The sequence below is a fragment of the Malus sylvestris genome, chromosome 7 (genome assembly GCF_916048215.2).
Source record: "Malus sylvestris chromosome 7, drMalSylv7.2, whole genome shotgun sequence".
Classification (NCBI taxonomy): Eukaryota; Viridiplantae; Streptophyta; class Magnoliopsida; order Rosales; family Rosaceae; genus Malus; species Malus sylvestris.
In genome coordinates, this window is record NC_062266.1 from 32,269,159 (window position 1) to 32,283,985 (window position 14,827).

At 37.8% G+C, this 14,827-nt stretch overlaps 3 protein-coding genes across 3 annotated transcripts; 2 read left to right on the top strand and 1 right to left on the bottom strand.

Annotated features, from left to right (window-relative positions):
* Positions 1 to 2,122: 2,122 nt before the first annotated feature.
* Positions 2,123 to 3,824, top strand: LOC126630442 (transcription factor TCP19-like). Its single transcript, XM_050300576.1, has 2 exons — positions 2,123 to 2,216; positions 2,521 to 3,824. The coding sequence occupies exon 2, from the start codon at positions 2,534 to 2,536 to the stop codon at positions 3,620 to 3,622; it is 1,089 nt and encodes a 362-aa protein (XP_050156533.1). The 5' UTR covers positions 2,123 to 2,216; positions 2,521 to 2,533; the 3' UTR covers positions 3,623 to 3,824.
* Positions 3,825 to 5,990: 2,166 nt separating this feature from the next.
* On the top strand, positions 5,991 to 6,578 carry LOC126630287 (pentatricopeptide repeat-containing protein At4g38010-like). Its single transcript, XM_050300377.1, has one exon. The coding sequence runs from the start codon at positions 5,991 to 5,993 to the stop codon at positions 6,576 to 6,578; it is 588 nt and encodes a 195-aa protein (XP_050156334.1).
* A 90-nt stretch (positions 6,579 to 6,668) lies between these two features.
* Positions 6,669 to 8,823, bottom strand: LOC126630437 (uncharacterized). Its single transcript, XM_050300571.1, has one exon. It carries the CDS (start codon positions 8,718 to 8,720, stop codon positions 6,798 to 6,800), a length of 1,923 nt encoding a protein of 640 aa, XP_050156528.1. The 5' UTR covers positions 8,721 to 8,823; the 3' UTR covers positions 6,669 to 6,797.
* Positions 8,824 to 14,827: the final 6,004 nt, after the last annotated feature.

Below are 14,827 nucleotides of genomic sequence, written 5' to 3' on the forward strand. Positions count from 1 at the left end.
TATCTCAGGGACAAATTGAGATAGGAATTTGGGTTTAGATTTGAAGGTGCTGATAGAAATTTTGATGGGATCGATATATAACAAGTATATATACATTTTCAGGGTTTGATGTATATTATTATATGCATATTGATCGTACTTTTAAGCTACTCAATAGAGAAACAATCTGCAGAATTATAATGTGTAGTATAACTTTGACCCTGCTTTTGGCATGTACTGTGTGCTTTGAAACCAAGTATATCCACCTAATTAAGCTGCTGTTCTTGGTCCTTGGAGTTGGAGGATCAACGTTTTGTTGGATGGATTAAACTCGAAGATTATTCCAAAAGAAGCAAATTTCAGATTTGAATATTGTTAAAAGTCTGATAATGTTGTTGTTGGCTTATATCTATCATGGTTAGTTTATGCGTGCGGTTGGTGAGAAAGTGGGGATAATGTACAAGTTCGTAGTACTGCAAGATTATTATACATAACCTACTAAAGGGATTTTTTCCATAAAACAAATAGAAACTAGGGAACATTCTTATTAATTTCTTGCGACTCATCGTAAATGCAAAGAAAATAAAACAAGAAATAGGGTGAATTTACTTCGAACTCATTTGTTCATATCAAAGGCAAAATGGACTTACGGTTGTGCCCGTCCAGGCAGCCTGGAAGGATGCGCATACAAACCATATCCTTAGATTTTATGGGACTTTAATGAAAAACTTCCGATACTGTTTACTTTAACGAAAAATCACATTTTTACACTAAAAAGTCAATCATGGTACTATTCATTTTATCCTTTATTTTGTCATTTTCATTAAAATTCAAAGTTTTCAAGCATTTTTATTAATTTTTCTTATATTTTAGTATGACTCACCTTCATTGGTCACATCTCTTTATGTTTGGTACATTAGTAGGAGCATCCAAGTACAAAAATCGAAGCATGGCAAGACCGAGACATTAGCTGAGTGGACTTAAACGAATTTTGGCCTTTTTAAGCATGACCAAACCACATGCTATTCGGATTTTTAGAGCTTGGTTGGAAATACATTTAAAATGACGGAAGCACTTTTATAAAAAATAATTTTGGAACTTATCATTAGTAAAAATGCAAGTAAATTTTGCATAAAATACTTCAAGTGCTTTTGAATCCCGAAAATAATTGAATCAAAAGCTTTTTAGTCATTTTAAGAATATTTTCAAACTTGTCTTTAAACTTTTATTGACACTCATTAGGAATAAATTCTGACGTATAACAACTATTTTTTCTACCTTACTTTTCAAGTGATTTGGTCATAAATTTTTTTTCTTTTTTTGCAAATTATTTTCTTTCTGCCGAATCCTCGTGTGATTGTAAAGAGTAATGTTAGAGTGATTAAATTTGTAGACAAAGTTTTGAAAACTAAAGGATATGAAAGTTGATGATTGATTTATTAGTTACACGTTGATAAACGTTCTTATTCATATAAATGATATATCATTTAATTTGTAAATTTAATTTCGCTAGTATTACCCGAACGTAATATTAGAGAGTTTTAACGAAAAGCCTGCAGTACTGTTCACTTTAACAAAAACCACATTTTTACACTAAAAAGTCAAACTCGATACTATTCAATTTACCCTTTATTTTGTTCTTATCGTTAAAACTCAAAGTTTTCAAGCCATTTTCATTAGATTTTCTAAAATATTAAGGCAATTTAAAACAAAACAAGGAAATAAAAGGATTAGGATTCTCTTCCCTCCGCTTTCCATCCCTTTTCATCTCTTCCTCTCACATTTTCTATTTTGTCTTTATCTTTTTATAAAAAATTAATATAAGATGTTAATGTGGTTTAACCGTAACCGTTCAAATAGAAAGAGAAAGAGAAGAGAAGGGGCAAAAAACAGAGGGAATAAAATCCTACTTTTATTGGTCAGAATATGGAAAGCATGTGATGAGTGTTCTTGATGATCACGTGGCATGTTCTGATTGCTACGATCCTTTTCATCAAAATGAAGCGACTATGCATGTAAGTCCTAATCTGAAGGTACGGAACCCACAAAACAAGACTCAACAACGTGGCAGCATCTGCATGGGTCATGATGTGTGTGCAAATTCCAGAACCGTTGATTGGATTCCCTTCCCCTATAAATAGATAAATAAAGCATTTCGGGGGGTCCCCCTCAGTGGTAGGGCTCGCAAGGAGAAAAAAGAGGAAAAGTGGGGGCTCTTCTGATTCTCTCTCTCTAGGGTTCGTTTCCTCTCTCTCAACCTTTCATTTTACTGTTCCTTTTCAGTTTCATAATTGTTCAAGTATTTGATTTTTCTTTCCGTAATTAGTTCATTAATCCAATCTAATCCTAAAGTACGAAGAGAGATTTAAAATCCCAGTAAAAAAATCGTACTCTGTTCTTGCACTGTTTCTGCAGCTAACCCAGATTTTTCCTGCTCTTAAATTCTTTTGAGTTCCTCGTTTTTTCAGCTTGATATTGTGTTTTTCCATCTGGGTTTTTTCTGGGTTGTTCAATTTTTCTGAGATTCTTGAAGTCCGGCAGATTTTTGGAGAAGATGAAGTCGAATCAAAGGCAGAGCCTTGAAGAAAGCAACGAGCTTGATCACGGCGGCGACAGTAACAACACCACCACCTCAGTGTCTGGCCCATTAGTGGCGGACCCACCGGCGACGGCGCTGACGATGAAGGAAGAGCTGACGGACCCAGTTCAACATTTAGACCCGCAGGGATCTCTGTCCATGGGGATTGTTCCGGTACCCGTTTCTACGGCGCTGAAACCGGCTAGGAGGTCGTCGAAGGACCGCCACACGAAGGTGGAGGGCCGGGGCCGGAGGATCCGAATGCCCGCCGTGTGTGCAGCCAGGATTTTTCAACTGACCCGGGAACTCGGCCACAAGTCCGACGGCGAAACCATAAGATGGCTACTGGAGCACGCCGAGCCTGCTATCATTCAAGCCACCGGCTCAGGTACCGTCCCCGCTATCGCCATCTCTGTCGGCGGCACTCTAAAGATACCCACTACTTCCCCTGCCAGACCCAACGGTGAAATTACTGAAATACCCAATAAGAGAAAGAAGATGAGAGGTTCCACGGGTGAGTTCATTGACGCGCACGACCAGAACTCTCTGCCTAGTGGGTTGGCACCCATAGCACCAATGACGTACGGCGGCGGTGGAGGTGGCTTGGTGCCTATGTGGCAAGTCGGAGCAACCGGCGCGGCTGGGCCTTTCTTCATGTTTCCGAACTCCGGGGCGATTCAGAACCAGCCTCAGCTCTGGGCTATTCCGACGGTGGATTCCACGGCGCCGATTTTCAATTTCCAACCCAGACCCATGTCCGATTTCGTCTCTGCATTCCAACCTGGGGTTCAAGTTGGTGGTGTTAGCGGCGGAGATGGGCAGTTGCAGGCTTCTTCGGGTTCGATGTCGAGCGGCACAGCCGCGGGTGGTGGTGGGAGCTGCTCTTCTAGTTTGGGACACAGTTTGGACTCGGCCTCGGGGACCAGTGCTGCAGCCGCCGCCGATGCTCCGCCGAGCTCCGCCACTCAGATGCTGAGGGATTTTTCGTTGGAGATTTATGATAAGAAGGAGCTTCAGTTCATGGGGCAGGCTGCAAATGCACAAACGACATACTCGGAATCTTGAATCGGAGTTTTGAGTGAACTAATTTCTAGGGTTTTTAGAGGGTTTAGGCCTTTATAGTAAGATGCACAAAAGCATTTCTGTTTTTGCTTTTGTCTCTTTTGGTTTGTACTAATCAAATCCTTCGGCTTTTGCCTCTACTTTGTGGCCTTAGGTTCAAAGTTTGCATTTCTCATCAAATAAATGGAGACTCTGCGACAATCTACATGTAATGTCTCAAGCAAATTCAACAATTATGATTTGCGGCTACTACTCAATGATTTTATTAGAAAAGTAATAAATGAGAAATAAGGACGTTAATTAATAATTTAATTATATACAACCATAATAATTAGTTTGCAAACTTGATTCAGAAACTTTAAGGATATGTTTAGTATTCTACTTGAATCCAACCTTTTAAACTCATAAACAATTTTCAAGTTTTAGGCTTACAAACTTGTTTGGTAAAATTATTTTAAAAAATTGAACTCAAAACTAATTAAAAAAATAATCTATTATCTAAAAACATAAAAAGTGATTTTTAGAGTTTTTAAACTTAAATTCAATCATTTCTTTTCTCTCTCTTCTCCCCTCTCACTCCAAATCTATCTTTTTTTTTCTTTTACCTTTTTCGTCACTTTTTTAATCCGTTCTCTTTATTATCTCGGTTCTTTTGTCTCACTCCTTAGTCTCTATCTTGTCTGATCCTCCCTCTTCTTTCTCTTTCATTCAATCATCTCTTACTTTCTTTCATACTCTCTCATTTTTCTTCATTTTTTGCGACCCTCTCTTTTTAGATCTCTTTATCTAGTTTAAGTCGTAAGATTTAAAAATTTTAAATTGCAAACCAATCAAGTTTTTGAGTCTTAAAGAAAATTATTTTCAAGAAATGTTCTTAAGAAATGTTTTGAGAAATGATAAAAAATTTCAAATAAAATACCAAACAAACCCTAATCTTCTTAGTATTACTCTAACAAATTTAATCATTCTAAAATTTATCATAAACTTAATACGTATTAATTAACGATAAAGACTATAGAAACACATATCAATTTACGATGAAGATTACAGAAGCCGCACACAAAAATAATGCAAAAGATTTAATCACTAGAAAGCTCAAAATAGTCGCTTTAGATTTGAGTTGTACACGTGCAAGTTTTGTGGGGGTCAACAAAAGAAAATTGAGGTGGGCCACGAAGTGCGGTCATGCGATCGGACCACGTGTCCATAGGAATTCGGGTCCGGCTGCTTTTGTTCTTACTGCTGACTGACCCCTCATAGATCGTGGTGGTCCCTGCCCATCGTTTTATCATTCCAGGCTGTCCATCGTAACACGTGTCCCTTGATTAGGGGTTCTTCTGATTGTAGTTTTGTTGGCAATCCTCACCAAGACGTGGTAAACAGGCCGGGTCAGTTTACATCTTAAAGGCCCATTAACATGTGTGTGCTCAAAAGGCCTGGCAGTGATTGGATTTGGGGTTTTGCCTGTGTTCAGAAGGCTTTTCTTTTTTCCTTTAAAAAAAAAATAAAAAAACAATTGATGATAAGCTATGGTTATTCACCACTTCCGGGAACTGGAAAGACTCACAGAGGCATTTCAGCCTTTCTCTGGCCACAAGTCTGGCTTCCACACTGACTTCCACACCAGCAGCGGATTTCAAACCCGAGACCTCCAGTTTTTAATTTTAAGGAAGTCGCGTAATCCGTCTTTTACTACTGGGCTGCGCTCTTGCGAACATGAATGACTAGTATAACCGAAGTTTGTGAGTAGGAATATTAAGACGAGTTTACTCTTTTGAAAAATAATCAAGGGATTCATTTTAACAAAATTAACATCATATATGATGTTTGATCAAAACAAAAGTGAGGAAATTCCTACCCTCAAAACAACAAAGACGAAAATAATGAGTTTGGAATAATAAATAACAATCAGGGGGGGATTTTCTGAGTGCAATGGTCCTTTCTCCTTTGGAAGGGAGTTGGTGCCTCACAAACGACTTTTGACAAAAAAAAAAAAAAACTAATTCCGTCTAATTCTTCTCTATAAAATTTATAAAAAAAAAAAAAAACAAGAATAATACATAACAACTTAAAAAAAATCTACATGTAATGAGTTGCTCCGTGATATGCAAAGTTTAGGCATTGAGCCTGATAAAATTATTCTTGCTAGTGTGCTTTGGGCTTGTGGCAGTCTTGGGGCTCTTGATTATGGAAGATGGGTGCATGAGTATATTGAACGTAATGGTATCAAATGGGATGTCGATATTGGAACCTCTCTTATTGACAGTATGCAAAGTGTGGCTGTACACCTATGGCATTGCAGACTTTCGGATTGCATTGTGGGAATGTCTCTACATGACACGGGCATGAGGCACTCAAAACTTTTGAAGAAATGACTCGGTCTGGAACTAGACCGAATGCAGTGACATTTCTAGCCATTTTGACTGCCTGCTGCCATTCTGGTTTGGTTGATGAAGGCTGTCGGTACTTTTATCAGATGATAAGCCAACCTTACATTCTTTCCCCAAGGTTAGAACACTATGGATGCATGGTTGATCTGCTCTGTAGGGCTGGACTTCTGGGTGAAGCTAGGGAGTTGATAAACACTATGCCCATGGAACCTGATGTGCTGATATGGGGAGCTCTCCTAAGTGCTTGCAAGGCCAAAGGTGACATTGAGCTCTCTCAAGAAATATTAGACCGTCTCCTGAAAAAGCCGCAAGATAGCGGGGCGTATGTGCTCCTATCAAACATATATGCCATAAATAGAAGATGGGTGGATGTAAAAAGGGTAAGGAAGTTGATGAAGAAGAAAGGAATACAGAAGTCCCCCGAGTCGAGTGTTATAGAGGTCGATGGTAAGGCCCATGAATTTGTAGTTGGAGATACCAGCCACCCTCGAAAGGACGATATCCATATGTTTTTGAACATCCTTGCTAAACAAGCCTACCTTGAGGGGATTTTCCCCATCCATTCCTGATAAGATAGGTATATACTCTCATTTGTCTCTATTTTTATGTTATAAACTTGAAGTTTTGCAAGGATAAGATTTAGGTGACAAAATATGAGATCACGTAACAAGCCAATGAATTATTTGGAAGGTTCTGAAACTCTTTCCGTGGAAGAAGGAATACATCAGTTTTCTGCAAATGTCTACACTTGCAGACCAATTGGAATAAACAAAACGTGTAGATATTACTTACACTTCAACTGTTTTCTGATTAAGAGCTGTATATCTCCATCTCTCCTTCTCCACAAAGTCTGCATCCAGGAACAGTGCAACAAAAGCCCAAAGCCTGTATACGTCTCCAAAGTTGGCCAAGAATCCGAGTGCAGCTGTAACCACGGTAATTCCTAGATCAGATTTCGCCTTGAACTTGTTAGCACCCGTTCCCTTCACTCCGCTTTCTCTTTTCTCTAGGATTCTCCCTTTCTCATCAGTGTACTTATCCGAGAACCAAATGTTGTGTAAGAATCCATAGCTAAGAGAAATATTGTTTCTGTCAGCTAGTTTCTGTATGAGAATAGGCTCAACCTTCTCTCCTTTCCAATCATATACATTGAATGCCAGAGCTGGTCCCCTGTCGAATTTGATCTTTGGCCCATAGATTTTAACCAGAGGAATTCCCTCGCTGTTAGGATGCTTAAGCTTTTTCAATGAGCTCACCAGCCAATTGATCAGGTACCTTGCCCTGTTAGTAATCATCATTAGCCCCAGTGAATCCACTAGATCCAGCCCCCTGCATACAACCTCTAGGTCCCCATTACCGCTGCTTCTGGAATTCTCATCCTTCATTAAATTGGCATGTTTTTCTGATCTCCAAAACTCTGAAGACGTTTCGATTTCTTCCCAGTTTGCAGCTTCTTCAGCTCTCTCAGAGCGTTCTTGTTTCAATCTTCTTGCCTGAGTTGTATGATTGGATATCAGACCGGAGAAAGAACTTGCCGTGCCTAATGCATCTAGCTGCATGCCAAGTCTACATATCTGCTCCAGCTCTGTGTCGGTACCAGAAGAATCCCCTGCTATTTGAAGCAATTGCTTTGCCGGGACAAGATTTACAATTCCTGTACTTGTGGAAACTTCTAGGACTGAAACAACAGATTTCTTGACAAAGAGGCATGCAAAGCCAGAAGGGTTTTCCCCACAAATCTTGTAGAAAGAAGAAATGAGGAAATCGGGTTGAAAGAGTGAGAGGCCGAAGCTGTCCATATCTTTTGATCCTAATGCACAAGCATCAACCAAGACATGCCACCCGTTCTCCTGCGCCATGGTCATCCATACATAAGGATATCTGGAGCCTGTTATCCTAGAATGTACAGGGAACACAAAAAGCCCCCTTTTCTTTTTCTTCTTCCTCTTGCTAACAACCATCTTCCTCAACTTTGCCGATTGAATCCTCAGCCTGGGCCACGAAAACTCCGCCGCCATGGCTTTGGCTCCTCTCTTTTCTGAGTTGTTAATCATCCCTTCCACTGCCTCACTCTCATAATCATACACTGTCAGCAGCTTCCTACAAGTCTTGAACGGGTAAGATTCCGCCACAAGTTTAAAAGCCGATGTTCTGTTGGCGGTGAAAACCATGCTGTAATCATTTGCTGATATATTCAGAAACTCCATAATCCTGTTACTCATTGCAGATTCAAGCTCTGATTCTTGGCCGCCGTGAAGCAGCTGCGTCTTCAAACTCCCTGTCTTGTACGATACACTAAAGAAGGGGAAATCGGAGCTTACTTGCGGAGAGGATTCGTGCTTGTGCATCTGGGAAGATGAGAAGAGGCCGATGCCAATATAATCAAGGCAGGTGTGGTTTGACTGTGAGAGATGGGCGTACTCTTTAGCTCTTATTTGATCAACTTCTTCAGTTTCATGGTATTTGGAATAAACATTTGTGAAGTCTGTGAAGGACTCCTGCAATGACGGGAGAGACTCGTGGTTGGTGAACTCGGTGTTTGGGAAGATGGATGATGAAGTCGTGGCCGCAAAGTCACGGCGGCAAGCGGCAGAAGTGCTTCCGGAGTTGGATATGGTGCGGTGGTGCTCCGCTGACTGCTTATGTAAGGGGTTGGGCCAGCAGGCGCTGAGGCATAATTCTGTGAACTCTTTCAAACAAGGTGACTGCATCTCTCTCTCTCTCTCTCTCTCTCTCTCTCTCTACAATTATGATGAAGCGCGTTTTGTTCTGTGGTTTTTGTTTGTTGTTTTGATTAAATCATCTGCCAATGGTTTGTATTTGTAAGAAGTGTTTTTTGGTTAAGAAAAAGTGCAGGAGTCTACTTTGTCTTACATGTAGTTTTAGTTTGAACAGGTCATTACACTTGAAAAAATCTGCTTAACCAGGTGACTTAGTTGACATTTTCTATAGTTAATTTCATGATTAACCAATTAAACCTTCCTATTAGTTTCACCACTCTCTCTCGTCACAAAGGTCAATTGATTTAGACAATTCATTTTCTTTGTTACATTGGAGGGATCGGACTCTAGACATATGTTAATTCTAACCCGGTACTAACTTTTGACACCACTTAAACTAACACTCAAGGATTGGATCTCAACCAATCATTTTCTTTGTTTCATTGAACTCAATCGAACCCTGAACCTATCTTAATTCTAATATGTTACCCAACTTTCACTCACCACTTAGACTAACCCTAACGACTATATCCGAACTCGTCATTTAGTCAACGAGGCGTGCGTCGGTAAGACCATGATGAACAGTGGTAATCATGTATTAGTGCATTACAAGGAGCTCTCTAAACGCGCTAAACTTTAATCTCATAATTGCCAAGCACCGGCAGAGTGATGTATGTCTTTTTGTGGAAGGCAGACGCGGCAAGAGAAAGCAAGAGGCAAAAGGGGCCTTTTTTTTCTTTGTGGCCCGCATCATCGGTGCTGGCCAACATTGCTTCTGTAATCTCTATGAATGCTTCCAACTTACTTAAAGGTGAGGGTTGAATAGTTCTTTTAATTTCCATAGATTGTGCCGATGTACAAATTTTGCATGCCAATTGTACTAAAAACCAATTTATTTATTATTTATTAAAGGTTCCAACCGTCTTAATTTGCTTTGTTTCTGTAATTGTGGCCAGAAATGCATTCGTTGTGTTAATTTTTGGAATAATTAGGTTAAATTTTACATAGAAAAACTCTTTCTCTTCTTATCAATTATGTGTGTCAAACGGGGGATTGGAATTCAGATGTAACTAAGTGAGCACATTATTCATGCCAACTTACATGAAATATGTGTGAAACTAATAAATAATTTGATATATGTGACCAACATGATGTGGAATGGATGTGGATGGAAGTGAGGAAGAAAAATTTGTTTTTATAGGGAGTGGTATAATATTGATGTCAGCAATCAGCATCATTGTTTCATCTTTCAAGCAAATAATGGTTTACAAAAGTTGCCCACTCTATCTCTATCTAATATCAGTGGTCCAAAATTGAATGGGTACAATATTAATAATTTTAAAAACATCATTTTCGAGCCAAAAATGATTAGAAAAAAAAAAAAAAAAACTGGCATATATTTTTGCCTCTTTAGCCTAAATACTCACTAAAATTGATACAACTTATCTATTGGATCACTAACATTGAAAATCAATAGAAGTTATTACTGCGTTTGTCTACCATAAATGATTTTGGTAATTCCGTGAAAAATAAGTCAATATCTTCGTTAAGTGGAGGGATTGGTTTGACAAAAATACTCACGTGATAATATAATGAGGAGATTGATAGATTATTCACAAAGTGACTAAAATGATTTACAATGAACAAACTTAAAGTTCAGTTCTATAGATTTTCATTGTCAGAGACCAAAGTGAAAAATTATATCATCATTTTAGCTAAAAAATCTATATTTTTAGGTTTAATTATTTGGGGAAAAAACGTCGAGCGCATGTATTATACTAAGTGAAGAAAAAAGAAACCCTAAATCAGAAAAGAGCAAGTGAACAAAGAGAAAGTCAGCAGCTACTACTAGCTAGAAATGTCCTTGATGTTTCGGAAAGATGAAAAAAGCAAAAGAGAAAAAGATAAAGTTAAAGATAAAGAAACAACAACCATTTGATTGATCACATCACACGGTTCACACCCTGTGTTTGTGTCTGTATTAGAGGTAGATTGTCTGCCCTTCTATTTCTATATTCTTCTCATCCTCTCCTGTTTTGTGTGATCACAGTTAAGCTACGTCAATATTTTATATTCTTATTATTTTTTATTTTATTATTTTTATAAAAAAATCAATATAAAATATTGACGTGGTTTAACCGTGACCACACAAACAAAAGGAAATGGGAAGAGTATAAAAATGGGAGAGTAGACAATCCACCTCCGTCTGTATTTGTGTGTGTATCTAGTTCAATTTTTTATATTTTATTTGGGAAAGATATTTAGTTCAAGTTAATCATGCAAAATCCGTCATAATCTATCTGGTTTGATTTTTGCAAGTGATCTTTTATCACAATAATGAAAAAGTGTTGACCCTTGCATGACGGCATGAGTTTTAATTCAGTTGGTAATTAATCTAACAAAATTTATCGTTTGAAAAAATTCTGGTTTGATTTCCATATCCACCTTTGAATATACCTTTAGGGTTTTAGAATTCCAAGTTTCAAATGTGTAAGCAGGAAAAATCATATGTGCTTTGAGTAGTCATATGTCTTAAAATAAACAATATTCACACTCTTTTGACTATAGACTATAGTTAGTTATTATTTTATAAGAAGGAAAAAAAAAGAATGTTGTTGGTTTCGGTTTCAAGTTTAGGTGGTTTATTTTAAGAACATTTAGTATTCATTATTGTATTTGAGATTCTCACCTCTTTCACAATGTCGCTTGTATATATAAAAAAAATAAACAAAGTTTACTTAGTTAGCCAATGCTTACCATTGGGCCACAAGGTATACAAATATCACTCTAATATTCATTGCTTCTATACGTATATAAAATAAGGGCTAACCACATTTTGCACCTGTTAGGTTTTTGGCGATTTTTAAATTAGAGCACGAAGTTTTAACTTTTTCACATTATATTTTGAAGTTTTAAAACTGTATCAGTTTATGTCTTTTGTCAAACAAATTATTTGAATCTTCATTAAATGTATGATATGGTGAGTGTGTAACCCCTAATTGGATTGACATGAATGCCATATTTGTACCAAATTAACTAAAAAACTCATAAGTTCAATGGAGAATTAGGCGTTCAGTAGACAAAAAGTATAAATTAATACAATTACAAAACCTTACGGTGCAATGTGAGAAGATTGAAATCTTATGGCCGATTTTAAATATCACTTCAAATCGTAAGAGTGTCAAATGTAGTTACCCTAAAAAATAAAGTAAGACATGAATATATTTTGTCAGAAAGCTTTATTCAATCTGTATATGAAATGTAATAAGGATTGTTGGGCTTCCCAACATTCTGAAAAAGAAAATCTTAAGTTCAAAGTTTCAAAGCGATCAAGAATATAACCTTAATTTATTAAGATGTTTCCAGTCAATTTTCACACTTTCTTAATTTTTATTAAAAGTGAACTATTACATTTGAAATTATATTAGCCTATACTATCACCCTGAAGTAGGGCAAACGGTTAAGATCATGTGGTTTTCTTGACTAGACCTATAACATGAGCTTTTATTCTTGATAGCTATACGCCTTAATATTCATTCAATGAAGCTATTGCTGACAATTAACCAAGATTTTCAACTAATCGAACCTAAGCTCGAAAAGAAATTTTTTTAGTTCAAGTGGTTCAACAAATTAAAAAATTAAGCTCAAACCAATCCAAGCCCATTTGCGCGCGATTGTTTGGAACCCACGATTTCTGGACTGAATTCGAATTTTTGAAGGTCAAGCTTCTCTCTCTTTTTTTCCCTTGGTCTTTTGAGGGCCTGGTTCTTACAAGACAGCCATAGGCCGAATATGACCAGTCGGCCTAATCATAAGAATTTTGAGCTAAAGGGTCTTAAGACTCTCAGCCTCTCTTTGCCCTGTGATATCTCGTACCGGAAAAGCGCCGGCATTCTCATGCAATTGTAAGTGAAGGTGAAGCTCGCAGAAAAGCTTTATTTTTTTTCTTTTGAGGTGAGAAGTGGAAGAAAGCAGCTGCAGAAACGTCAGTCATGTAACATTTCTTCTACCAGTTCTTAATTATATGCGGTGAATATTTATGTATCAAGATCAACACATCTTCTGCATGATCATTACAGAGAAGTAGGGTTTTGAAAACATTACTGGCCATTAAAAATCTCAGTAAGTATATGGAGGATTGTCAAATGAACGACTGCAAAGTCTTCGAGAACGACATTCTGAGAAAGATGGAATGAAGTGGAACATAAAATCACGAGCCCATTCAACACATCCAGGTGTGGGGGGATCTGGCTATTACCAAATATTACCCCAAACTATTAATTAATTTGCTTTCTTTCCTTAAACAAACTTTACCAAAAAGAAGCAAAACATCATTCACTTTGAAAAAGTGGTTTTATTTGTCTAGTAGTCCACTTACCTTGGTGTCAAAGTAGCTGTAGAAATTTTTCTACAAAATCGTTTCGCTTGGGAAATTGGTAACTGCTTGTTTATATGGCTTCCACCGACAATAATCACACTATTTCCCTACACATGTGCTCTTGCGTTGTGCAAACCCCACATGGTAAAAGCAACTTTGCGTGCTTAGTTAAAAAACAACTCACAAGGAAGAAACCGTACAAAAGAGGATAGGGTTAAGTTGGGCCCTGATAAAAATCTTGTCAAGAAGTTCAATCAAGATGAAATAAAAAATAGTATTCCATACCATAATTTTATAGTATAGCTAATCCTCTAGAACGAGCTCAACAATTAAATTAGGATGCTCATAAAACCAAATCATCTCATGCCCCACCAACAACACAAAGTGAGCAAGATGGATGATGCACAACTCTATTATCTTCCCTTGCACTTGTTGTATTTTGGATTCGGAATAGCATCCATAAATGATTTTGCGTCCTACATTTAGAACTAATAGGCCAACTATATTTTACTTTCTTCAAGTTTGAGATGATTTTCGAAATAAGCCATGAGGTTTCAAATTTCTTATTTCACCTTGAAATATTGAGTTTGCATCAATTTATATCTTTCATATGTTGGGACGTCCAAAATTTCATTAAGCTAATAACGTGTCATATGTAGGACCTGTTTCTGAGCTGGGTGTATAGGCCACACCGCACCATTTGTACAAGTCGTTCTGGGATAACGCACTGATTTAAGCCGAAGTTACACGGTGGGCTTTTTTGTTCATGAGCCTATAAATCGGTTCCATGCCTCGCCAGAATACCAATTTAATATTGAAGGACCAGACAATCAACCAACTCAAGGACATAATTCATACGATTTCAAACTTATTAGGCAATATGAAAAAATTGAAACTACATAAACAACCCAAAATAAATTCACTAAAGCTGTACCAAGTATGTACAAAACACTTACGTATATCGGATAGTCAACCTTGGCTATTATACCTTGTAGTATTCGTATGCACTGCATCTCTGCCGCATGATCAGACTGCACAGTTCATTAAGCCAAAGCAATCGCAGGGCAACTCTCCTTTGGCAGGTCAATGAAAGTGACTGTAGTTGCACCATACACCAGTGCCTGCCAAGAGGGAGGAGCCCTATGACTGATTTGCTTATTAGACAAGCACTTCTAGCATAGCTGCTTCTGCTTTCTGCTTCTGGGTTTTCAACAATGACCCTGCCGGTACGTGTTATATAAGTTGTTTGATTTGGGATCAAATACTAAAAGTCGAAGAGACGGAATAAAAGTAGTTAGCAGAAACAGCATATCCAAAGGATTATGCTTTGGGGACATCCATCAAGGGCTGCTTTTGCAGAGGCTTTATTTGGTTGGAGTTCATTCCCTGTTGCTAGATTTTCTCCTCCTCATCTGAGCCTTGAAAACGCCTTATCCTTTCATGTGAGATTCTTCCACTCTCTGAGTCCATGCAATGAAGTTGAAAGCAGGAGAAAGTAGATGAAAGGATTATGCTTTGGGGACATCCATCAAGGGCTGCTTTTGCAGTGGCTTTATAGCATATCCTCAGGTTATCCCTCTACTCTCTTTTTCCTATCAAATGTTCGTGGTTTTATGTTTTTTTTTTTTTTTTTGTGTAATTATATTAGAAGGTTTCGAGCTTTGGACCTAACCAACATTTTTCATGTGTATATTATTAGCATTTTGTGTCTTGGGTACAA